The sequence below is a fragment of the Pongo pygmaeus genome, chromosome 16 (assembly GCF_028885625.2).
Source record: "Pongo pygmaeus isolate AG05252 chromosome 16, NHGRI_mPonPyg2-v2.0_pri, whole genome shotgun sequence".
Classification (NCBI taxonomy): Eukaryota; Metazoa; Chordata; class Mammalia; order Primates; family Hominidae; genus Pongo; species Pongo pygmaeus.
Window position 1 is genome coordinate 96,624,390 of NC_072389.2, and position 26,288 is coordinate 96,650,677.

A 26,288-nucleotide genomic window follows, 5' to 3' on the forward strand; every position below is an offset into this window, starting at 1 on the left:
GTCCTTGGGCAGGGAGGGCTGCTGTGAGTGGGAGTCTCTGAGTGTGGGTGAGTATGGGTGTGAGCTGGGCGTGGGTGAGTGTGCAACGGAGCTTCACAGTGGCAGAGCCACGTCCATGGAAAGAATCCAATGGATTCCCCAACCAGGGCCCACTGAGTTGCTTCTTAATCCTACTGGAGGGACAAAGGGTGAGCCTAGGAAGCTAATCAATAAGAAACTTGCCAGGTGCGGTGCCTCAAGCTTGTAATCCCAGCACTTTGGGAGGCTGAGGCAGGTGGATGACTTGAAGTCAGGGGTTCGAGACCAGCCTGGGCAACATGGCAAAACTCTTTCTCTATTAAAAATACCAAAAAAAAAAAAAAAAATGAGCAGAGTGTGGTGGCATGCACCTGTAATCCCAGGTACTCGGTAGGCGGAGGTTGCAGTGAGCCCAGAGTGCAGCCTCCCAAAGTGTCGCCCGGGCGAGAGAGCGAGACCCTATCTCAAAAGATATTAAACCATCCCAAGAAATAAGTCGTTTAGGGTACAGACTCCCATATGCTGGGCCTTCAGTACGTTTGTCTTTATATTGGGAGTCCTCTGTGGCCTCCGCTGAGGGCGCTGGGGCGGGGGTTGGGGTTGGTGGCCAGCTGAGCCTGGTTGAAGGGCGGCTTGGGCCGCGCCCAACACCCTAGCCCGTTTCGAGGAGGGCTAAGCCCAGCGTGAGGCTCGTTGGCTCGACAGAGGCACGTGACGAGTTCTGAGCCAATCCGTGGAAGGTAAAAGCTGCTTCCTGTTTGGGCATGAGTCCGGCGCGTGTCCGGTTTTGAGCTGCCGCGATCCCGGGACTGAGGTGGGTGGCGGGGTCCGCCCGTCTTGGGCGTCACTCCTCGCCAAACCTTTAGCTCAGGTCTTAATGAATGCCCTCTCGGTGGTTCTAATCCGAGCTCTAGCCCCACGGGTTCCTGCAGGGGCGGGACCACCTGGCCCAACCTCTGCCTTGGTCCAGCGCCCCCCGGGTTCCTCCAGGGCCTTGGTCCAACGCCCCTCGCAGGTTTCAGCCCATTTCACAGACCGGGCCGCAGGGCCCCGGCGTAGGCCTCGGGACCGGAGAGGACCTCTCGCGGGGAAGTGAACAGGGCTGCGGCCGCCGCGCCCCGGGCGGCGACGTCACCGCCCTTGCCAGCGATTGGCCGCCTCGCGCCGCGCGCCCTTCAAACCTTTTCTCCCCGTGGCTGTCGGCGCCCTCTGGGCGGGAGGCCTATTCGGAGGCGGCAGCTCTGCGCCTCGGTGTTTCCTCCAAGGCTGCCCCCCAGAAGGACCTGCCCGAGAGGGTAGAGGGCATAGGGTCAAGATCAAGGTCAGAGGCCCCCTTGGGTTGGGAGAGGACACGGAAGGGGTTAGGAGCCCAGGAACTGGGGTCTCAGGAGAGACCCAAGATCTGGCTTCAGAGGCCTGAAAATGCCCGTGCAATTCTGCTTCAGCCCGGGTGCAGCGGCTCACGCCTGTAATCCCAACACTTTGAGAGGCCGAGGCGGGCGGATCGCTCTAGTCCAGGAATTCGATACCAGCCTGGGCAGCATAGCGAGACCCCTGTCTCTATTATTAAAAAAAAAAAAAAGCCCGCTCCAGCCAAATCTGCTTGAAGTTGGCGTTGCTGTTGGAACCACCAGACTGTGTTTGTCTCCCCATTTAAGGGTTAGCTCCTTGGGAGCAGACAGCTGTCCTCTCTGGCAGAGGAGGAGCGCTCAGTAAATGCTTGCTGGACGAATAAATGACTAGATAAGATACAGTTGAAATTGTGTCTGTATAAGTTTCTCAAAACCAGTAAGATGTCCAGGGATAATTTTTTTGTCAACGCTGAATACTGGATTCAATAAGCTAATACTGTGTGTTTATCATGGCATGTACTCGCACCAAACCCTTTATTTGCATTTATTACAAACAATTCTGTGAGGTAGGTTCAAACAGCACCGCCCCCACCTCCCTTTGTAAATGCAGTTTGAAGAAATGCAGTTGGACTCACGTTAATTGGCTGAGGTCACAAGGCCCCGCTGAGTTGCAGAGGCAGTGCCTCCCAAACGCTCTTCTGCGTTCCACTGTGGGGGTGAGGGGCAGAGCACTGTGTGTGGAGTTGGTAGGACCTGATTTCAGCCCTCTGTCTAGCTGTATGAATGTGTAAGGGTTACTTTCTCTCGGAATCTCCTCTGTAAAACGACCATTTTGGTTCCCAAGATTACATGGGATAAAGTGCCAGATGCTGGGAAGCTGCGGGACGGGGTGGGGGTGTCGGGGGCGCTCGGATCCTAGTCCAATGCCTAAGGGACAGGCCACTTCGTACCCACTTTGTGGCACGCTGAGTTTGAGCCAAAAGGGAGGACAGGGAAAGTGTCTCACTCTAAATATTTTGAGAATCTTTGTAAATCCGGTAGGGCATTAGCCAGGGCGCTTGCTTAGCGAACCTTCGTGGCACGGACTCTGCCTTTGTGGTCAGGAGGATGATAGTTTCCCCATTTTACAGATAAGGCAGCTCCAGCCCCTGGAAGGCCAGAGACTTGCCAGTGTCCCACTAGCGGGCTCTTTGCAAGAATCTCCCCAGGCCCGCCGCAGCCAGGTGGCGGCCGGCAGAGGGCGCTGCTCGGGCATGGCGGAGGAGCGGCCGGGGGCCTGGTTCGGCTTCGGTTTCTGCGGCTTCGGGCAGGAGCTGGGCTCCGGACGCGGGCGCCAGGTGCACAGCCCCAGTCCGCTGCGGGCGGGCGTCGACATCTGCCGCGTGAGCGCGAGCTGGAGCTACACAGCTTTCGTGACCCGTGAGCACTCCCCGCCCCGTCCCCACTTATTCCAGCCGCGCTCCCCAGTCGCCTCCCCGCACCGCTGTGGCCAGTCCAGTGTGTCTCCCCCGTTCAGGCCGCCAGCCCCACATTCTGGACTGGTCCCCAATTCGGCCCCTTCCCAGGAACACCCCCCCACCCGCCTCCATTCTGGCCACCCTGCTCCAATCTAGACCAGCCCCCAGCGCCGCCCCAAATTCTAGGCCCTCGGTGCATGTCCCTTCCCCTCCCTAGCCCGCTCTCCGCCCCGCAGGTGGAGGCCGCGTGGAGCTGTCGGGCTCAGCCAGCGGCGCGGCGGGCGGCTGCAAGGACGCGTGGGCCTCGGAGGGGCTCCTCGTGGTGCTACGCGCCCGGCCGGGGCCGGAGGCGTTACTGCAGGTCTGGGCGCCCGAATCGGCGCTGCGTGGGGAGCCCTTGTGGGCCCAGAACGTGGTGCCCGAGGCCGAAGGGGAAGACGATCCGGCCGGTGAGGCCCAGGCTGGGAGGCTACCCCTGCTGCCCTGCGCCTGTGCCTACGTGAGCCCGCGGGCGCCCTTCTACCGGCCTCTGGCTCCGGAGCTGCGGGCACGCCAGCTGGAGCTGGGCGCCGAGCACGCGTTGCTGCTGGATGCTGCTGGCCAGGTGTTCTCCTGGGGCGGGGGCAGGTGAGCGGGGGCGGGGGCAGGTGAGGGCTGGTGATTGGAGAAGCAGGCGGAGCGGGACGCCTTAATGCGACTGTAGCTGACGAGGGTCTCCCTTGCTCAGGCATGGACAGCTGGGCCATGGGACCCTGGAGGCAGAGCTGGAGCCACGGCTGTTGGAGGCGTTGCAGGGCCTAGTCATGGCTGAGGTGGCCGCGGGGGGCTGGCATTCTGTGTGTGTGAGTGGTGAGTGACTTAGTGCTTCTCCAGACGAGCTCATGATCTTGTGCAAACCTTCCTCCTCGTTTTCCGGTTTGGGTGGGGGCCTACCCAGGCCTCCTTCCAAATTCATCCATCCATCGCCCAGTCAGTTATGACTCCTAAATGCCTCTTACCCTCGGCCTGCTCTGCCTGCACCATGGCCCACTCACGCCTGGACTCTGGCATTTGTTCCTAGCTTCTGTGTTACTGGTCTCACTGACCCTCCCCTCCTCTCCCCACCTGCTCCCAGCCAGGACTGTCTCTTAACAGTGCTCCCGAGGGAGTATGGCGTGTGAGGGGGCAGCCGAGCCAAGGAGAACGGAGAAAGGCTGCGGTTGCCTGGGGGGCCATGACGTGTGGCACAGGGTGGACACTGGGGTGCCCACCAGGCACCAGTATGGTGATGAGTGTGTCCTTGTGGTGGTGCCACAGCTGGCCAGAGTGAGGAGTTTCACTTGGTGATCCAGGTGTAGCTCCTTCCTAGGCTATTAGAGCCCATGCAGAGAGGGCGAGGCTGGGAACAGATGATCTTTGTCTGTGTCTGGGGCTCTCATTCTGGCTGCTACTTAGATCACCTGGAAGCTTAAAAAATTACCAATGCCAGGGGGCCGGGCGTAGTGGCTCATGCTTGTAATCCTAGCACTTTGGGAGGCTGAGGTGAGTGGATCATGAGGTCAGGAGTTCGAGACCAGCCTGACCAACATGGTGAAACCCCGTCTCTAAAAAAAATACAAAAATTAGCTGGGCGCAGTGGTGTGCGCCTGTAGTCCTGGCTGCTTGGGAGGCTGAGGCAGGAGAATCGTTTGAACCTGAGAAGCAGAGGTTGCAGTGAGCCGAGATCACGCCACTGCACTCCAGCCTGGGCGACAGAGCCAGACTCAGTCTCAAAAAAAAAAAAAAAAAAAAAGCTACCAATGCCTTTCCCCGCACCATATTCTCATGGAGTGGGCCTGGGCTGGTTGCCAAGCCAGGAAACCCTGGGCTGAGCCTGGCCAACATGGCAAAACCTCGTCTATGTACAAAAAATATAAAAATGAGCTGGGCGTGGTGGCTCGTGCCTGTGGTCCCAGCTACTTGGGAGGCTGAGGCTGGAGGATCACTTGAGCCGTGAGTGGACATTGCAGTGAGCCAAGATCACGCCACTGCACTCTGCACTCCAGTCTGGGTGACAGAGTGAGACTCTGTCTAAACAAACAAAAAAACACAAAAACCAACCCTGGGCTGGAGAGAAGAGACCAGAGGGCTGGAAACAGCCCAGTGGGACACCCTGCACTCAAGGTCCAGAAGGAGTTTGAGGCCTTAAGTTTAGTGTAGAGGTTGAAGCATGGACACATCCTGCCAGACTTCCTAGTTTCAGATCATTGCTCGGGCCCTGGGACCTTGGGTCTGGTACTTAACCCCTCTGTGCCTCCGTTGTGAATAAAATAGGGATCCTGCGTAAATGGCGATATTGTCATAAAACCACCTGTAGGGCTATTGTGAGAATTAAGTGATTATATTTGAAAAGTACGTGAAACATCAGCATGGATTAAATCAGCTATTAGAAATTTTTAGAATTAGGCGGCTGTTCCAGCCAAACAGCTCTAGTGTTGTGGGAGGCCAGGAAGGGGAGAGCTGCATGTGGCTTTCAACAGGACCGGCTGTGGGTGCAGTTGAAAAAGGGGCACAGCTCGGCCCAGTGGTTGTTTTATTTATTTATTTAGAGACAGGGATTTTGCCATATTGCTGAGGCTAGTCTCGAACTTTTGAGCTCAAGTGATCTACCCATCTCAGCCTCCCAAAGTGCTGGGTTACAGGCATGAACCAACGCACCTGGCCCCGGCCCAGTGGTTTTGAAAGGGAGACCGCTGCGGTACTTCTGGGGATACATTTCTGAAATGAGGGGCCGTTTGGCAGCATAAGAATGGAAGTGGAAGGTCCAGTCAGGGACTTAAAGGGTGATCGGAAGGCATTGAGGGGATGGGAACCTAAGACAAGCCCCTGGGGCCTGAGGGGAAGCACCTTGGCTTGGAGTGTTACCTTGGGCAGGGCAGGCTTTAATTGTCCCCAGGAGCCGATGGGATGGGGAGGAGAGTTTGGATGGATGCAGGGGCTTCATAGTCTGTTTCATGTGTCCCCTTGATCTCTTTCAGAGACTGGTGATATTTATATCTGGGGCTGGAATGAATCAGGGCAGCTGGCCCTGCCCACCAGGAACCTGGCAGAGGATGGAGAGACTGTCGCAAAGGACGGTGAGGGTCAACTCGGCTCCCACAGCCGTCTCCCCAGGATGTGGCTGTCATTCGTAACTCCTGGCTGCATGCGGGCCTCAGAGCTACACTGCTCAGGTGGAGCATGTGAGCCCCTTACGGGAGGGAGCATTGGCAAGGCGGATGCCGGTCTTGGCACAATATACTTGTGCAGTAGTGCCAGCCCTGCCTGCAGAATGTAGGGGTTGGGAGCACCAGCTTTGGAGCTAGACAATCGTGTACCTCAGAGCTGTTGTGGGAATAAGTGACTGCATGAATAAGGTTTAGCTTAGAGCTCGGTCGGTGTTCACATCATTATTATCATTCTGAAGCCACAGAACTGAATGAAGATGGTCCTCAGGTGAAGAGAACGGGCGGGGCTGAGGATGGAGCCCCTGCCCCCTTCATAGCTGTCCAGCCCTTCCCAGCATTACTGGATCTCCCCTTGGGCTCAGATGCAGTCAAGGCCAGCTGTGGATCCCGGCACACAGCTGTGGTGACACGTGAGTGGGGCTGGGAGGCACTCCGCTCCACTCGAGCTGGTGCCTATGGAAGGGGGTGTGGTCGACGGAAAAACTTCTGTCTTAAGGCTTCTGTGGCTCATACAGAGCAGCTACCTTGCTCCGTGGATAAGCCCCAAGCCCCATGTTGTTTCACAGTAGTTCCCCAGCCTGTCAGGCCCAGAAGATTCTTCCTTCTGGTGGGAGGCTGATGCTGTCTGTCCTCACCTGCACGGCCACAGGCACATTCCCTGCCCGCCGCTGCCTCTGACAGCAGGGACTGTCCAGTCTGGCATGGAAGACCGTGGCGCTCGGTAGCGTGGCACACAGGAAGATCCACCACTTTTTCCCTCGGGACCCTCTGCCATGCCACATGTGATCAGCCAGTTGTCAAGAGAATATGTTGTTCCACGCCAGGCAGATCTTGTGAGGATTGTAATATGCAGCTGTGGGCTGTGCCAAGCCGGGCTGGACAGATGTCTTGCCAAAGAACTGTAGTGACAACTATCGATTGTCCTTTTGCTTTCAGGAACAGGGGAGCTGTACACCTGGGGCTGGGGTAAGTAAAAGGATTGTTTTTGTGACCCTGAAACCAAGGAGAAGACAGACCTGGGAGTATAGGGCAGGTGACAAAGCCACCAAGACTAGAGGAAGCAGGGGCCTCGGCCAGGTCACTGGGAGGAGCAGGAGTGCTCCCTCCCTGGAGTTGGAACAGACCTAGGCACACTCAGTCTGAGACCAGACAGGGGAGACATGGAGAGGATATCGGTACCACCCACCTACCTCTCTGAAAGACTGTCTTAAGGGAGTATCCAACCAGCACTTACAAAGCAGCTTTTTGTCGATGTGACATTGGGTGGAGAAAAAGATTCGATGGAAGTGTGTGCCCTGAACATCTTAGCTTGGGTAGCAGGGAAGTCTGGAGGAGCATCTTGCCTGGAGTGGCTGGTCGCCACTAGCCTCTTGGGGATCCCCAAGGTTGCCTGGCTCTGGGTCTCTTGGATTCACAGAGCAGTGGGGCATAATCCCAGCACTTCATTTGATAGTCTGGGCCCCTTCCTGGAGGGAAAGAAGCAGCAAGACCCAGTGGAGACGATGACAAAGGGGCTGATTTCACTTTAGGTAAATATGGACAGCTGGGCCACGAGGACACCACCAGCTTGGATCGGCCCCGCCGTGTGGAATACTTTGTAGATAAGAAACTCCAAGTAAAGGCTGTCACCTGTGGGCCCTGGAACACCTACGTGTATGCTGTGGAGAAAGGGAAGAGCTGATGTGTGTATGTATATGTATATACAACACCTGTGAAACCCCCATTCAGGTCAAGGAAAACCATTGCCTGCACCTCAAGGGCCCCATATTTGCCCCTCCCCATCACAGTCCTGCCCTTCACCCTCAAGCACGGTCCTAAACTTGTCTGCACTTTAGAAACACCTGGAGAGCACTGAAAACTCTGCTGCCTAAGGTCAGCATCAATGAAAACAATGAAGTCAATGAAACAATGAAATCAGAGCCTCTAGGTGTGTGGCCTGGATAGTGGTAGATTCAAAGCTCCGCCTACCTCATCCCAGGTACATTTGATGTGCAGCTGAGATTGGGGCACATTCCAGGTCATCTTCCTTTGTCAGTCACTTCCCTGCTTTTGTTAGAATTTTACCATTCTTGTATGCAGCCTTACACGACATAGTTGTGTTTGCTTTTGAGTGTTAGGTAAATGGAATCCTGTGTATGTGCTTTCGTGTCGTTTTTGTCACTCAGCATTGTGTGATCCATTCTTGTTGGGTCCTGGAGTTCATTCATTTTTAATGCTATATGGTGTTCTGTTGTATGAATAATACCTCAAGTGATACAGCCTTGTTGATGGTCATTTTTATTGTTTCTGATTTTGGTCATTCCACATAATACTTGGAGCAGTCTTTTGCACATGTGCACAAGTTCCTTTGCAGAACATTGAGTTGAATTGCTAAGTCAAGAGATACCTTTAATTTTACTAGATAACTGTTGCCCCCAGCAGGGTGGGGTCTACTGTGGCTAAAACGTCAGGTAGAGATGCACACTGGTTTTAATTTGCATTTCCCTGGATACTGATGAGGTTGAGTAGCTTTTCATTTGTTTTGGATGGCTGGGCATGGTGGCTCACACCTGTAGTCCCGGCACTTTGGGAGGCTAAGCAGGGAGATTGCTTGAGGCGAAGAGTTCATATGTTTATCGGCCACTTGGAGTTTTTCTGTTGCGAAGTGCCTGTTCAAGTTTTCTGGCCTTTTAAAATGTTCTGTATTTTCCTTAGTGATTTTTCTTTTGGATATTTCAGATACAAGTCTTTTGAGAGTTAGTATTCAGAGTATCTTCTGCTACAATGTAGTTTGTTTCAGTCTCTCTTGGTATTACCAATTTTAATACTTAGGTGATGCTTACTCCATGCCAGGTTAAGGCTCAAAGTGCTTTACAAGTATCAACTTATTTTGATAAAATAAGCTTATCAGTAGTTTTCTTTATGGTTAAATTGTATTTGTGCATGTGTGTGCCTGGTTTAGCAAATGTTTCCCACCCATGGGGTCTTTTTCTTTTTTATTGTGGTAAAATATACTGAACATAAAATTTATGTTCAATAAAAAACAGAAAAATTGTTTTTAACCATTTTTAAGTACATACTTCACTGACAGTAAATGCATTCACTGTTGTGCAACCTCACCCCTATGCATTTCCGGAACTTCTTCATCATTCTATGCTGAAACTCTGCGCATTAAACACTTAACTCGCCACTCTCCCCTTCCCCAGCCCCAGGCAACCACAGTCCTAACCTTCTGTTTCTATGACTACTGTAAGTGCCTCATGTAAGTGAAATCCCATAGTATTTGTCTTTTTATGACTGGCTTATCTCACTTAGCAGCATGTCCTCCAAGTTCATCCATGATGTAGCTTATGTATCTAGACTTCCGGCCTTTTAAAGGCTAAGATTCTGTTGTATGTATACACTGTGTTTTATTCATCCGTGCATTGGTGGATATTTGAGTTGTTCACTACAGTGAATAATGCTGCTGTGAACATGGGTGTACAACTCTCTTGAGTCTCTGCTTTCAGTTCTTTTGGGTATATACCCAGAGTGGAACTGCTTGATTGTGTGGTAATTCTAATTTTTTTTGAGGAACTGCCCTACTGTTTCCCACAGAGGCTGCATCATTTTACATTCTCACTGGAAGTGCACACGAATCCTAATTTCTCCACATCTGCATCCACACTTGTTTTCTATTTCTTGGTTAACAGCCATCCTAATGGGTGTGAAGTGGTATTTCATTGTGGGGTTTTTTTTTTGGACAGGGTCTCTTTGTTGTCCAGGCTGGAGTACAGCCTCCACCTCCTAGGCTTAAGCCATCCTCCCGGGTAGCTGGGGCTACAGGCACGTGCCACCACATCTGGCTAGTTTTTTGTATTTTTAGTAGAGATGGGGTTGTGCCATGTTGCCCAGGCTGGTCTCGAACTGCTGGGCTCAAGCGACCCACTTGCTTTAGCCTCCCAAAGTACTAGGATTATAGGCATGAGCCATCGTGCCTGGCCAAGCCATTTTTTAAAATGGACAAAAGTCAACAAAGACGACAGAAGGATAGCAAATAAGCATACGAAAAGATGCTCTACATCATTAGTCATTAGGGAGTTGTAAATGAAAACCATAGTGAGATACCACTTCATACACAGAATAACTAGAATTATATAAAGGCTGAACATACCAACTGTTGGTGAAGATGTGGAGAAACTGGAACCTTTATACATTACTGGTAGGAATGTAAAATAGTACAACTGCTTTGGAAAACAGTTTGGCATTTCTTTTTTTTTTTTTGAGATGGAGTCTTGCTCTGTTGCCCAGGCTAGAGTGCAGTGGCACAATCTCAGCTCACTGCAACCTCCGCCTCCTGAGTTCAAGCAATTCTCCTTCCTCAGCCTCCTGAATAGCTGAGATTACAGGTGCGTGCCACCACACCCAGCTAATTTTTGTATTTTTAGTAGAGACAGGGTTTCACCATGTTGGCCAGGCTGGTCTTGAACTCCTGACCTCGTGATCTGCCCACCTTAGCCTCCCAAAGTGCTGGGATTACAGGCGTGAGCCACCATGCCCGGCCCAGTTTGGCATTTCTTAAAGTTAAGTGTCCACCTACCATAGATGTGATCCAGCCATTTCACTCCTAGAGTATCCAGAAAAAAATATATATCCATGCAAAGACTTGTATGTGAATGTTTATAACAGCCTTATTTTTAATAGCCAAAAACTGGAGAAAAGCCAAATGTGAAAAATAAACCCAAGAGGCGAATAAACTGGTATATCGACACCATGGAATACTAAGCAAAAAAAAAAAAAAAAGAAAAAAAAAAAAAAAGAACTATGGATATAAACAATACGGGTAAATCTGAAAGCAGTGAAAGAACCAGACCAAAAAAGTATATACTGTATGATTCTACTTACATCGAACTGTAGAAAATGCAAACTAATCTGTAGTAACAAAGAAATCGGTGGGCCGGGTATGGTGGCTCATGCCTGTAATCCTAGCACTTTGGGAGGCCGAGGCGGGTGGATCATGAGGTCAGATCGAGACCATCCTGGCTAATACAGTGAAACCCTGTCTGTACCAAAAATACAAAAATTTACCGAGCATGATGGCACGCGCCTGCAGTCCCAGCTATGCGGGAGGCTAAGGCAGGAGAATCCCTTGAACCTGGGAGGCAGAGAGGTTGCAGTGAGCTGAGATTGTGCCACTGCACTCCAGCCTGGCAAGAGCGAGACTCCATCTCAAAAAAAAAAAATCAGTGGTTGCTAGGCAGGGTGAGGCTGGGAAGGAGGAATGAGAAAGGGGTGGGAGGAAACTTCTGGGGTAGAGATACTTGGTTAACTTGACTGGGGTGATGGTTTTTCTGTCTTACCCTTCACATGTGTACAGTTTATGTCCATCCTCCCTCAGTAACACTGTTGAAGTTAGGCAGCCTCCCCATATTGAGACAAACTGCATTGAAGCTAGAAGCATCCTAGGACTGACTCCCTTTGCTCTTTACACATCAGGGTTTAGGTTTTATATTTCTCACAAAAAAATTAGAGTAAGAGATATTCTTAATTTAGAAATGTACCAGAGAATATTTAAAAAATCACACTCGGCCGGGTGCGATGGCTCACGCCTGTCATCCCAGCACTTTGGGAGGCAGGCAGATCATCTGAGGTCAGGAGTTCAAGACCAGCCTGGCCAACATGGTGAAAGCCTGTCTCTACTAAAAATACAAAAATTAGCCAGGTGTGATGGTGCGTGCCTGTAATCCCAGCAAATCGGGAGGCTGAGGCAGGAGAATAGCTTAAACCTGGGAGGTGGAAGTTGCACTGAACCAAGATAGTGCCACTGTACTCCAGCCTGGGCGACAGAGTGAGACTCAAAAAAAAAAATCACACTCCTGACTAAAAATTTCCAGGAGGTCCTTTTAGTTTTTTCTGTTTCTGTTTTTCACACACAGACCAACCAACTAAAAAGTGACTGGGGAAAAAAAGGAAACACCACACTATATCTTTTTGAAATGTAAGTATACAGATTTTAATTTATTTTTAAGAATAATTTTATATTTTAAAAACAGGATACGTACTGTATGAGTAAACAGCGTGGCTAACACCAAGTCCACACTGGTAAGCTTTTGAGAACCATTTACACTATGTTGACAGTAGTACTGCGGCAGGCAGACAGAGGAAGAATAAATAATAGTGCTTCAAGAAGAGTAGTGATTGAGAGGGTAGGTAAAGAGGGCGCCTCATCGTGGATGCTAGGCAGGAACAACTCCCCAGTAGTGACATGTGCAAAGTTCCAGATCTCCACGACAAAGACAGCCCAACCCATTGGAACAAACAGACTCCCAATGTGGCTGGCAACTGCGGGGGTAGAAGAACTCAGGCAAAGTAGGCACAGGAATGGGGGAGATGAGAGCCAGGGACAAACGCCGAGGAAAGCATTCCAACAAGCATGTGTGTTCATACATGCATACCCCCAACAAAGGGCATTGCACTGTGTAACAGAACTGAACACAATTTAACAAAGCAGCTCCCAGCCTTCCTGTCACCTCTTTGGCAGTAGGGCAGGCCATCTCAACTTCGGACACACACAGACATTCTCTTCAGGAGGAAAGCTGTCCTGTGTGGTGGGGACAAGGCTTCAGGTGAGAGCAAAGCTATGATAGCTACAGCATTAATTGAACATGCCTAAACAAAAAAGATGTTAATTACTAGTTACAGGTATACATGCCAAAATTACCCCCAGAGATGGGCATAGTCAATCAATCATTTTCCTACACAGTGGTGAAATAAAACAAGCTTTGATCACGCTTCAGCAAGTAGAATTACGTGGTAGAGAAGTCAGGCCCCATATGCTAAAATTTGCACTTCTTGCCATAAACTTTTAATGTATTTAAGTCAAAACCAAGTCTCCTAGGACCACTAAACCTATGATGGACTTTCAACTGTAACACTCATTCACATCTTTAAGTTAGGCCCATGGTCATGGAACCTGGCCAGGGTTTCAAGCACACCTAAGCTGAAGAAAAACTAAAGTCACCCCCATATAATTAGGTCCAGTCTAGGCACAGGAAGCCACAGCTGGTTGACTGATCAGGGCTTCTCAGGACTGGATGTTGGTTGAATTGAGGATTCCAGAAGTAGCATCAGATTTGGAAGCCTTTGAAAGTTCTCGCTGTTGAAAAATAAATAACATCAGTGGCCATACTGCCTCTCTTACACATGGCCCACCCTTCTAAGTTTGGTTAAGTGTCAGCAAAAGGTCCCTTGAAGGTAGTTTCTCTGAGATCCCTAGCCTGCAACAGGCTGCATTAGGAGTAAAAGTGAGGAGCTCTGAGCACCATTCTATTAGTCATAGACAGAGTACATGTGCACACATGCCCATGACCCCTTTCCTCAGCCAGTCCATTCTGTTACACCTCACAGAAGAGAAATCCTTCATACAGTCATGCACCGCATAATGTTTCAGTTAACGACAGGCCACATACACTATGGTGGTCCCATAAGATTATACCATATTTTTACTGTACCTTTTCTATGTTTAGATACACAAATACTTATCATTGCGTTACAATTGCCTACAGTATCCCAGGAATAGCCTGAATCAAAAAAACCCACAATTGCCTACAGTATTCTTTCTGTAACGTGCAGCCCAGGTTTGTAGCCTAGGAGGAAAACGCCATACCGTATAGCTTAGGTGTGTAGGCTGTTCTGTCCAGGACTGTTAAGTGCACAATGAAATTGCCCCACATTCTCAGAACATACCCCTGTCATTAAGCGAGGCATGACTCTATTTCACAAAGCTACTTTAGAGTCATCAAGGTAAGTAGGCAACAAGCTTTGGTCTCTTGAGCCCTTTATAAAACAATGGGCCAGAACATATATCTACCAATCCCTGGGGCTGAGGCCTTGTAACCTGCTGGTGATTTGATCTCATGCTGGAGCACATGGTATAGCAGCAAAAGATAAAGCATGAATGGCCGTTGAGAAAGAGAGATATTAGCAGAGGTTAGTTTACTGGCTTTGGTGCTGCCTGGTGGAGTCTATCAGCCATAGCAACCCAAACCAGACGAACCTACCTAGGACTAGCCACACAGATAGGCAGGTACATTTAAGTCTCAGATAAAATGGGCCTTGGTTGAACAAGCGAAAAAGAGAAAGCTGGACCTCTGTCCAGCAATCAGCCAGAGTGACACCCACTTTTAAAGGTAGAAGCACCACCAGCCACATAATTTGAAAAACATGCTGGAGTAGGAAGCCAGTTTCAGTGATCAAAACTAGCTGTAGCCTTGGCCAACTGTTCCATTCTCCATCCCTGCAGCAATTAAGAGGGGAGGCAGGCTAGGGGTTTAAGTCAATATCCCCTCAAGGGTGAGGGACATCCTCACCTCTCGCTAGTAAAATATTGAGAGAAATCATAGCTGAAGTAAAAGGCAGTGTAGTTAGGTGTTAGCAAATATAAAGTAGGATACTAGGAAGTGAAGAGCGTTCTGGAAAAACTTGCTTTCAGTGCTTCATCTATGCTTCAGTAGCTCAATGTATGGAAAGAGGCAAAGGTGAGGAAATCAGCATTAGCTAGCTGAGAACAGAGGTGGCGGTTGAGCCCTGAGGGATTAGGAAGGCATATACTCCAGGAAATAATCAGCACACAGGCCAAGAGCCTCATTGTAGGCAGCACACAGCTGGGGCTCCCTTCCCCACGTGATGGGGCCTCTATTCTTTCCAGCTATTGCAGGCCTTTGATGTCACAATTGGGGAGGGTCAAAGTTTTCTGTTAAACATGATTTAAAACTCTGCCTGACTTTAGGGGCTGAGAATCCAATTCAAGTCTGAACAAATTTTATTAATTAATCTGTTGTGAATGTAAATCAGTTGTGTTTTTTTGAGTCCATGATAGGAATTCCTGCTTCCTTTGTAACACTGCCGAGATTATTGGTTAGTGTAGCCCTGTGCCCAGATGAATGAAGCCAGCAGATGACAGATCAGTTTGGAAAAGGGACATGCAGGGGTTGCCATACAGACCTGAAGCCCAACAGTGGAACTGTCAGAGAGGGACGGATCCTTCTAAGAACAAAGAATTAAGACAATTACCAAGAACTCCACCAAGAGAGCACCAGGGCAGTGATAGAGGGGTTGCCTCCTGCAGCCAGGGAATGGTATGTATTAAGCAGAAGGATCCAGGTTAAATGTCTAGTTGCTGCTGCCAACTTCCTTCCTATACAACCCCCACTTAAATCATACCCACCCCGCCATGGTCAAAGCAGGAAAGGGATTCTCAGCCTCCAAGGCAGCTGCCCTAGCTAATAGCCTGGGTGCCCCTGGGAAGATACCCACTCTGCCCCAACTGTGTGCTCCCCAGAGACTGGTAGATATTAGAAAAGGTGAATTACCGCAAACTCAGAATAGGTGCTGGCAACAGAATTAATGCTGAAGTTGCGCTGGAGGGGGGCCGAGCCAGGGTACCCACCACTCAGGATGCTGCCGTTGAGCTCCAGGTTCTCCTTGTTGGCTCCATGCCTGCCGGTACGGGGTGTTTTCTTCCCTGAACAGGTGGAAGCAGCAACTGGCTGCAGAGAAAGAAAGAGATCCATGTATCATCCTTCTAATGAACGTGCACATGCACACACAATACCTGCACTGGTCAAAGGCTGAGACTATCTTTGTATTCATGTCTATAATCCTATATTTTTAGTTAAAAAATAATATATATATAAAATATATATTATATATATATAATATATATTATATATAATATTATATATTATATATATTATATATAATATTATATATTATATATATTATATATAATATTATATATTATATATATTATATATAATATTATATATTATATATAATATTATATATTATATATATTATATATTATATATAATATTATATATTATATATATTATATATTATATATAATATTATATATTATATATTATATATTATATATATAATATATATTATATATAATATTATATATTATATATATAATATATATTATATATAATATTATATATTATATATATTATATATAATATATATAATATATAATATTATATATAATATATATTATATATAATATATAATATTATATATTATATATATAATATATATTATATATAATATTATATATAATATATATATAATATATATATATTTATTTTATATATATATATAGGGCTGGGTGTGGCTCATGCCTATAATCCCAACACTTTGGGAGGCCAAGGCAGGAGGATTGCTTGAGGCCACATGTTCAAGACCAGCCTGGGCAACATAGCAAAACCCTGTCTCTAGAAAAAAATTTTTTTAAAATATGAATTCTTGATTTACAGAACGCCTATCTTGAGCATAGTCTAATAAAATATTTGAAAGACTGAATGTGTTTTACCACAAACTTTCCACATCTCTACTGAGTACTTGGCATGTCTAGTGATCTGGTTTCACTGAGGTAGAACCCACATGTAGGGGACCTATCTCCATACCAGCTGAAGACTGGGCTTGGAATTGAGTCTACAGTGACCCTGCCTGATCTTCAGTTTCCCAGACACATCCCAGTGCTTCCCATGGTACCAGTGGGGCTCAGAGTGACTGTTCTCTTTTTTTACACATTAGTTTTGGACCATTATTTAATGGTGAGCTAGCTTTTATCTGTCAACTCTCAGCATCTCAAAAAGAACCAAATCCAGGGATCTTAGAATCTAGAACAAGTAGGTGGGGCCTCTGTGCTTAGACACAGGGCATACTAACCTTGCTGCCGGAAGGAGGAAGTCGAGGCACGGGGGAGTGGTAGACCGTCCCTCCAAAGAGAGGCCGGATGCTACTATTGGCCGTGGCATTGGACATGGTGGTAGTGTTCAGCTAGGGAGAAAAGCACGTGGGTAACTGATGTGCAGTAACATCCTCAGCATTGCCAGCAACCCGTCTACCCTACAGAGAAATGACTATGGAAGGCAGTCCAGGGAAGATGGGTTTACATGGTGAAGGGCCTGCTGTGTCTAATACTGCATAGGTTTGAACAAACCTGTGAAAAATTTTCAAAGCCTATTGCTATCCAGCAAATGGAAATGTAAAATGGTACAACCACTGTGGCACAAGACATCTAGCATATGACCCGGCCATTCCACTCTTAGATGTTTCTACCCAAAAGAAACGAAAGTATAGATCCATACAAAGACTTAGACATAAATGTTCGCAATAGCTACCTGCAGCAGCCAAAAGCTGAAACGGCCAAATACCCATCAGCAGGTAAGTGGACAAGCAAACTGTGGTAAATTCATACAGTGGAATGAATATTGATCTACAATAAAAAGGAGTGACCTTTTGATACATACAACAGAGATGAATCTACATTAAATGAAAGAAGCCAGACAAAAAAGAACATGTACTGCGGGATTCTATGTAAAATGTTTCAAAATGCAAACTAATCTATAGTTAAAGAGTAAATCCCTACTCGCCACAGCTAGAGGCTGGGGGCAAACCAGGGGCCAGGGAAGCAGGAAGGTAATACAAAGAGACACTAGGAAACTTTGGGGACAATGAAATGTTCATTATCTAAATTATGGTGACAGTCTCATTGTGTAAACCTACATATGTCAAAACTTACATGCTAATGATAAGAGCTGTAAACGTTTTTGAGATGGGGTCTCACTCTGTCACCCAGGCTGAAGTACAGTGGTACAATCTTGGTTCACTGCAGCCTCGACCTCCTGGGCTCAAGCAATCCTCTCACCCCAGCCTCCTGAGTAGCTGGGACTACAGGCGTGTGCCACCACAACCAGCTAATTTTTGTATTTGTAGTAGAGATGGGGCTTCAACATGTTACCTAGTCTCCCAACTCCCGAGTTCAAGCAATCCCCCTACCTTGGCTTCCCAAAATATTGGGATTACAGGCTTGAGCCACTGCACCCAGCCAACACTTTTTTTTTTTTTTTTAAATTAAAAAAATTCTAGGGGGCCGGGCACGGTGGCTCATGCCTGTAATCCAGCACTTTGGGTGGCCAAGGCGGGTGGATCATCTGAGGTTGGGAGTATGAGACCAGCCTGACCAACATGGAGAAACCCCGTCTCTACTAAAAATACAAAATTAGGTGTGGTAGCACATGCCTGTAATCCCAGCACTTTGGGAGGCCGAGGCGGGCAGATCTTCTGAGGTCAAGAGATTGAGACCATTCTGGCCAACAAAGTGAAACCCCATCTCTACTAAAAATACAAAAATTAGGTGGGCATGGTGGCGCGGGCCTGTAGTCCCAGCTACTCAGGAGGCTGAGGCACGAGAATCACTTGAACCCAGGAGGCGGAGGTTGCAGTGAGCTGAGATTGCGCCACTGCACTCCAGCCTGGGCAACAGAGCGAGACTCCATCTCAACAAAACAAAACAAAACCAAAAAAACACATTTGAGGCCAGGCACAGTGGCTCATGCCTGTAATCCCAGCACTTTCGGAGGCTGAGGCAGGAGGATCACTTGAGCTCAGGAGTTTGAAACCAGCCTGGACAACTTAGTGAGACCTCAACACTACTAAAACTCAAAAAAAAAAAAAACCAAAAAACCCCAAAAATTAGCCGGGTGTGGTGGCATGTGCCTGTAAGTCTCAGCTACATGGGAGGCTGAGGTTAGAGAATCACTTGAGCCCAGGAGGTTGAGCTGCAGTGAGCCATGATGGCGCCACTGCATTCCAGTGTGGGTGATAGAGCGAGACACTGTCTAATAAATTTATGTTATAAAATATGAGTAGGGAGAAGAAATAATGCTCTTTTATTTATCAAAAAGAAAAAAGTAGGCCAGGCGCAGAGGCTCACGCCTGTAATCCCAGCACTTTGGAAGTCAAGGTGGGTGGATCACCTGAGGTCAGGAATTCAAGACCCTAGCCAACATGGAGAAACCCTGTCTCTACTAAAAATACAAAATTAGCTGGGTGTGGTGGCACATGCCTGTAATACCAGCTACTTGGGAGGCTGAGGCAGAAGAATCGCTTGAAACCAGGAGGCAGAGGCTGTAGTGAGCTGAGATCACCCATTGCACTCCAGCCTAGGCAACAAGAGCGAAACTCTGTCTCAAAAAAAAAAAAAAAAGTCCTCTCTGACTTTGTGCTGTAGAGATGAAGAATCATTACATGTTCCATTTAGTAAGCGTGAACGCTGTTTTTCACATGGTACCACAAGGCCATCTCTTGGTCTTACAGGGAAAATGGCATTACAGGTTTTCAGGAAAACCGCTGAAGCTTTCTTTTCATCGTAACCAGAATGTTGGCAATCATTCCCCCCTCCGCCCCCCGAATTTAATGCAAGGATTCAACAAGCACAGACACCAAAGCTGGCCACTCCGTGACTGTCACTATAGGCCGCTACTCAGCCTTCCATCCACTCTCAAGTGGACTCAACATGAAGGGACAGAAAAACCCTTTCCCATCTCTGCAGGACAGAGGGCAAGAGGTGTAGGGAAAAGAAAGATCAGACTGTTACTGTGTCTATGTAGAAAAGGATGACATATAAGTACCGTGCGCTAACCGAAGGCTACAGTAACCAAAACAGCATGGTACTAGTACCAAAACAGAGATATAGATCAATGGAACAGAACAGAGCCCTCAGAAATAACGCCGCATATCTACAACTATCTGATCTTTGACAAACCTGAGAAAAACAAGCAATGGGGAAAGGATTCCCTATTTAATAAATGGTGCTGGGAAAACTGGCTAGCCATATGTAGAAAGCTGAAAATGGATCCCTTCCTTACACCTTATACAAAAATTAATTCAAGATGGATTAAAGACTTAAACGTTAGACCTAAAACCATAAAAACCCTAGAAGAAAACCTAGGCATTACCATTCAGGACATAGGCATGGGCAAGGACTTCATGACTAAAACACCAAAAGCAATGGCAACAAAAGCCAGAATTGACAAATGGGATCTAATTAAAGAGCTTCTGCACAGCAAAAGAAACTACCATCAGAGTGAATAGGCAACCTACAAAATGGGAGAAAATTTTCACAACCTACTCACCTGACAAAGGGCTAATATCCAGAATCTACAATGAACTCAAATTTACAAGAAAAAGCAAACAACCCCATCAAAAAGTGGGCGAAGGATATGAACAGACACTTCTCAAAAGACATTTATGCAGCCAAAAGACACATGAAAAAATGCTCATCATCACTGGCCATCAGAGAAATGCCAGTCAAAACCACAATGAGATACCATCTCACACCAGTTAGAATGGCAATCATTAAAAAGTCAGGAAACAACAGGTGCTAGAGAGGATGTGGAGAAATAGGAACACTTTTACACTGTTGGTGGGACTGTAAACTAGTTCAACCATTGTGGAAGTCAGTGTGGCGATTCCTCAGGGATCTAGAACTAGAAATACCATTTGACCCAGCCATCCCATTACTGGGTATATACCCAAAGGACTATAAATCATGCTGCTATAATGACACATGCACACGTATGTTTATTGCAGCACTATTCACAATAGCAAAGACTTGGAACCAACCCAAATGTCCAACAATGATAGACTGGATTAAGAAAATGTGGCACATATACACCATGGAATACTATGCAGCCATAAAAAAGTGATGAGTTCATGTCCTTTGTAGGGACATGGATGAAATTGGAAATCATCATTCTCAGTAAACTATCACAAGGACAAAAAACCAAACACCGCATGTTTTCACTCATAGATGGGAATTGAACAATGAGAACACATGGACACAGGAAGGGAAACATCACACTCTGGGGACTGTTGTGGGGTGGGGGGAGGGATAGCATTAGGAGATATACCTAATGCTAAATGGCGAGTTAATGGGTGCAGCACACCAGCATGGCACATGTATACAAATGTAACTAACCTGCACATTGTGCACATGTACCCTAAAGCTTAAAGTATAATAATAATAAAAAATTTAAAAAAAAAAAAAAAAAAGGAAGACATAAACTCCATTTTGATCTGTACTAAGAAAAACTGTTTTGCCTTGAGATGCTGTTAATCTGCAAATTTAGCCCCAACCCTGTGCTCACAGAAACATGTGCTGTATGGAATCAAGGTTTAAGGGATCTAGGGCTGTGCCGGATGTGCCTTGTTAACAATATGTTTACAGGCAATATGCTTGGTAAAAGTCATCGCCATTCTCCATTCTCGATTAACCAGGGGCACAATGCACTGCAGAAGGCTGCAGGGACCTCTGCCCAAGAAAGCCTGGGTATTGTCCAGGTATTTCCCCGACTGAGACAGCCTGAGATATGGCCTCGTGGGAAGGGAAAGACCTGACCATCCCCCAGCCCGACACCCGTAAAGGGTCTGTGCTGAGGAGGATTAGTAAAAGAGGAAGGCCTCCGTCTCCTGCATGCCCCTGGGAACGGAATGTCTTGGTGTAAAACCCGATCATACGTACCTACGTTCGTTCTGTTCTTAGGAGAAAACCGCCCTGTGGCTGGAGGCGAGATATGCTGGCAGCAATGCTGCTCTGTTACTCTTTACTACACTGAGATGTTTGGGTGGGGAGAAGCATAAATCTGGCCTACGTGCACATCCAGGCACAGTACCTTCCCTTGAACTTATTTGTGACACAGATTCCGTTGCTCACGTTTTCCTGCTGACCTTCTCCCCACTATCACCCTGTCCTCCTGCCGCATTCCCCTTGCCGAGATAGTGAAAACAGTAATCAATAAATACTGAGGGAACTCAAGAGACTGGTGCCGGTGCGGGTCCTCTGTATGCTGAGTGCTAGTCTCCTGGGCCCACTGTTCTTTCTCTATACTTTGTGTCTTATTTTTCTCAGTCTCTCGTCCCACCTGATGAGAAATACTCACAGGTGTGGAGGAGCTGGCCCCCTTTAAAGAGGTGGCTGGGACTACCCTCACCCACTCCCTTAAAATCAGTGTTTCCCTAAGCCTTGTGTTTACCTTACGTGCTTTGCCCGGTGTATTGGAAACCAGTCCTCGCCGCTTGCTGGGTGTTCGAGGAGCGCTGCCATAGAGCATCTCTGTCTCTGTCTGTTTTTTGTTCTTGAGTTGCTATGTGAAAGTCAGAAGCAACAGTGATAAATCTCAGGAAGAGAGCAGGTCTGGGATGGCAACAGAAGCAGGGCCAGGAATCTAGGCCCATGTCTCTGCAGCCAGAGCTAAAAAGAGCTGCCACGAGCTCCCTATTCAACAAACCCTGGTCCCTGGCAGAGACTATGGGCTGCTCAGATTACCTTCTTCCTCTTTTCCCAGTTTGCGTTCACGTTCACGTTCACACTTACTCTTTCCTGCTTGGCTCTCTCTTTCTCCAATCGATGCATCTCCCATTGTTCTGCCACATACTCCATGAATTTCTGCCCATTCACCATAAATGCCTTTGAATGTTCCTGTTCCCACAATTCAATTCGTGCCTTCAACTCTTCTTCCAGCTGAGACCAGAAACAAGGACATGTTAATTACTTCAACTCTTTAGTGCAAAGCCCAAATGAAATGATTTCCCTAGAGAGTACTCCTCCTCCCCAGAGCATCATTAGCCTCATTTCAGGTAGCTGGGCCCACCTGGGTACAGGTCAGAGTGACCAGAAATCAAAGCCCGGGGACATTTCATTCACACAACACACAAGAGTGGAAAATGGCAAGAACCCAAAGTTTGACCACTAAGGTTTTGGTGCCTGAAGTTGGAGGCAGCACAGGGAAGATCAGAAATATGAAATAGGCGGTGAACATTAGGAGCAGGACTCTGATATCAGACTTAATGGGGTTCAATCTGGAATCGCCCTCTTTACTGGCTGTGAAGCAGTGAGCAAATTCACATTTTTTTTGAGACAGTCTCACTCTGTCGCCCAGGCTGGAGTGCAGTGACACGATCTCAGCTCACTGCAACCTCCACCTCCCGGGTTCAAGTGATTCTTGTGCCTCAGCTGCCCGAGTAGCTGGGATTACAGGCATACACCATGCCTGGTTAATTTTTGTATTTTTAGTAGAGATGGGGTTTCATCATGTTGGCCAGGCTGGTCTCGAACTGCCTCGGCCTCCCAAAGCCCTGGGATTACAGGAGTGAGTCACCACGCCCGGCCAGATTTACCTAATTTCTTAGTACCTCAGTTTCCTCGTCTGTAAAAATGGAAAGAATACCAACCTCATAAGGATGTTGTAAGGATTAGATGAATTACTAAATGAAAGCGTTTTGAAATGATATCCCTGACTTAACTCAAAAAATGGTATTATTATCAAAATGGAAAATGGTAATGGAGCCCACAGGACTCTCTCTCTCAAAAGCTTTCCTTATGTAACTGGCTGAATTGTGTTTCCCCCAAATTCAAATGTTGAAGCCTTAACCCTCAGTACCTCAGAATGTGACTGTATTTGGAGACAGCGTCTTTAAAAAGAGAATTAAGGCCAGGTATGGTGGCTCATTCCTGTAATCCTAGCATTCCTGAGACTGAGATGGGAGGATTGCTTGAGGCCAGGAGTCCAAGACCAGCCTGGTCAACATAGCGAGACCCCATCTCTTGGGGGTAAAAAAAAAAAAAAAGAAAAAATTAAGTTAAAATGAGGTTATTAGGTGGGCTCTAATCTCATACGACTGGAGTGTTTAGGCCACACATATTGTGGGAAAACCATGTGAACACACGGAGAAGACAATGACCATTTACAAAGCCAAGGAGAAAGGCCTCAGAAGAAACCAACTCTGCCAATGACATGTTGATCTCAGATTTACAGCTTCTAGAGTTGTGAGAAAATAAGTTGGTGTTGTCGAAGCTGCCCAGTCCGTAGTGTTTTGTTTTTTTGTTTGTTTTTTCCTTTGAGATGGAGTCCCACTCTGTTGCCCAGGCTGGAGGGCAGGGGCGCAGTCTTGGCTCTCTGCAAGCTCTGCCTCCTGGGTTCAAGCGATTCTCCTGCCTCAGCCTCCTGAGTAGCTGAGATTACAGGTAACAGCCGCCACGCCTGGCTAATTTTTGTATTTTTAGTAGAGACCAGGCTGATCTTGAACTCCTGACCTCATGATCAAGACCAGGCTGGTCTTGAACTCCTGACCTCGTGATCTGCCTGCCTCGGTCTCCCCAAGTGCTAGGATTACGGGCGTGAGCCACCACACCCGGCCTGTAGTGCTTTATTATGGCAGTCCTAGCAAACGAATACGCCTTGATATGCAGTTGCTTATACTAAATATATAACTTATTATCTCTGCCTAAGCTTTGAAGAAAATAGTTTTGGGGCTAAACAATAGAGAAAGACATACAAATAGTGAGGTATCTTTGTAACCAAGCACCAAAAACCCTTAGCAACATTATTACCTTGGGCAGCATTTTCTGGAGCTTGGCTCGTTGTTTTTCTTCTTTTAGAAGATTTCCGCCTCGGTTTGTAAATCGATTTGGATCTGAAGCTTTTCTCTGTGAAAAGTACATTTTAATTAGTGAAAAACCTGGCACCAGGAGACCAATAACTTCTGCTAAGATTCTTTGTTCTCACCAGGTGCGGTGGCTCACGCCTGTAATTGCAGCACATTGGGAGGCCAAGGTGGGCGGATCACCTGAGGTCGACAGTTCGAGACCAACCTGGCCAACACGGCGAAACCCCATCTCTACTAAAAATAAAAAAATTAGTGAGCGTGATGGTGTGCACGTGCAGTCCCAGCTACTCAGGAGGCTGAGGCAGGAGAATCACTTGAACCTGGGTGGTGTGCAGTGAGCTGAGATTGCACCACCGCACTCCACCCTGAGCAACGAGTGAGACTCAAAAAAAAAAAACTGTTAAAGCTTCTCATTCTTTTTAACTTTTCTTTCTTTTCTTTTTGTTAACTTTTCTATTTTTTACTGTCTTCTTTCTAGTCAAGTAATGCAGTGGGAGAAGAACAAATCTGTAACTGGCTGTGATCATTGACTTATAAACACCACTACACTCGGACCAGCATGTGTTTTCTTTTAGAACATATACGGTATATCAGAACAGTAATGCAAGTATATAGCTTGTAATTATAAATTAGGTGTGTATACTCAAAAATAGGGGCACATAGGCAGAAAAATTTAGAAGATATTCTTGAAAATTAAATTGTTTCCCTTCCATACTGCTTGATTGGTGACAGCCAAATTACTAGAGAGGATGGTAATTCATTTCCTGTTTTCTTCTTAAATATTGGCATGTCAACAAAGGTTGCTGCCTTAGCTCCTTATTTATGTTTTTTTTTTTTTTTGGAGATGGAGTCTCGCTCTGTCGCCCATGCTGGAGTGCAGTGGTGCAATCTCGGCTCATTGCAAGCTCTGCCTCCCGGGTTCACGCCATTCTCCTGCCTCAGCCTCCCGAGTAGCTGGGACTACAAGCATCTGCCACCATGCCCGGCTAATTTTTTTAGTAGAGACGGGGTTTCACTGTCTTAGCCAAGATGGTCTTGATGTTTTGACCTCCTGATCTGCCCACCTCAGCCTTCCAAAGTGCTGGGATTACAGGCGTGAGCCACCATACCTGGCCTCCTTATTTATGTTTACTCTTCTTGTTGTAACCAGAAGTAAAGAATAACTGAGGACAAAGACATCTGTTCTTAAGCAGCTGTAAGATATCCCATAGTTCTCTCCACTTCTGAGTCCTAGTTTGCTGCCTGTAAACTTGAAGGAGTTGAATTCAGATTCTCTGAAGGTCCTCTGAGCTCTAACAGGGCCAGCATGAACCCGAGAACAAGGTCTCCCTCAATCTGTGCCCTACACGCCTCACTTGCTTTACCACAGTCCCTGAGCTCTAAAATGCTCTGAAGGAACCCATCCATGCTGCCTATCAGAAGAAAAGGAATCAATACCCATGCAATATTCTAAGTATAGCAAAAGCTGGAATGGTAGAGAATGTTAGTTGCCTGCCCCAACATCCACTCTTCTCTCCTTCCTTAGTTTAACAGAACCAGAATTTACCTGGGGCAGCAATTCACCCAGCCTCACCAGCAGGTGACAGAGCATGTGAGCCACGGTGCTGTGAAGAGAGCCGGGAAGAGCTCTTGGAGTGAGGGGCAATGCCTTCTTTGTTCCTTCCTCCACCACACTGTATGACATGTGCCATCGGGCCAGGCACAGTGGCTCACGCCTGTGATCCCAGCACTGTGGGAGGCCGAGGTGGGCAGATCACCTGAAGTCAGGAGTTCGAGACCAGCCTGGCCAACATGGTGAAACCCCATCTCTACTAAAAATACAAAAAATTAGCTGGGCGTGGTGGTGCATGCCTGTAATCCCAGCTACTCGGGAGGCTGAAGTAGGAGAATCGCTTCAACCTGTGAGGTGGAGGTTGCAGTGAGCCAAGATCGTGCCATTGCACTCCAGCCTGGGCAACAAGAGCGAAACTCCACCTCAAAAAGAAAAAGAAAAAAAAAAAAAAAAGAAAAAAAAAGTGCCA

The 26,288-nt window shown here is 47.4% G+C and overlaps 2 protein-coding genes across 27 annotated transcripts in view; one reads left to right on the forward strand and one right to left on the reverse strand.

Annotated features, from left to right (window-relative positions):
* Positions 1-757: 757 nt before the first annotated feature.
* RCCD1 (RCC1 domain containing 1) lies at positions 758-24,527 on the forward strand. Of its 15 annotated transcripts, none has more exons than XR_008494172.2 (10): positions 774-832; positions 2,501-2,789; positions 3,064-3,454; positions 3,555-3,676; positions 5,824-5,922; positions 6,252-6,422; positions 6,949-6,978; positions 7,542-7,698; positions 11,907-11,968; positions 19,138-19,996. XR_008494172.2 is itself a non-coding variant. In XM_054451385.2 (9 exons), exons 2-8 carry the CDS (start codon positions 2,624-2,626, stop codon positions 7,691-7,693), a joined length of 1,131 nt encoding a protein of 376 aa, XP_054307360.1. In that variant the 5' UTR covers positions 758-832; positions 2,501-2,623; the 3' UTR covers positions 7,694-7,698; positions 11,907-13,122. The 15 variants fall into 15 exon arrangements, 7 of the variants coding, with proteins under 7 accessions (XP_054307360.1, XP_054307359.1, XP_054307357.1 ...); XR_010124017.1 differs by lacking the exon at positions 19,138-19,996 and adding an exon at positions 24,372-24,527 and having other exon boundaries at positions 779-832; XR_008494171.2 differs by lacking the exon at positions 19,138-19,996 and adding an exon at positions 24,390-24,527 and having other exon boundaries at positions 779-832.
* The window catches only part of PRC1 (protein regulator of cytokinesis 1), a 30,195-nt gene continuing 15,865 nt past the window's right edge, over positions 11,959-26,288 (reverse strand). For 2 of the 12 annotated variants that reach the window (XM_054451374.2, XM_063652981.1), the window contains 7 exons: positions 24,212-24,307; positions 22,196-22,342; positions 21,855-21,965; positions 16,705-16,815; positions 15,342-15,518; positions 14,974-15,015; positions 11,959-12,571 (listed from right to left, as the gene is read on the reverse strand). In XM_054451374.2, the coding sequence (XP_054307349.1) occupies positions 12,497-12,571; positions 14,974-15,015; positions 15,342-15,518; positions 16,705-16,815; positions 21,855-21,965; positions 22,196-22,342; positions 24,212-24,307 (759 nt within the window). In that variant the 3' untranslated portion in view covers positions 11,959-12,496. Of the gene's footprint in view, positions 13,127-14,973; positions 15,016-15,341; positions 15,519-16,704; positions 16,816-21,854; positions 21,966-22,195; positions 22,343-24,211; positions 24,308-26,288 lie in introns of all 12 variants that reach the window. The other 10 variants (XM_054451377.2, XM_063652983.1, XM_054451375.2 and 7 more) reach the window with 9 other exon arrangements.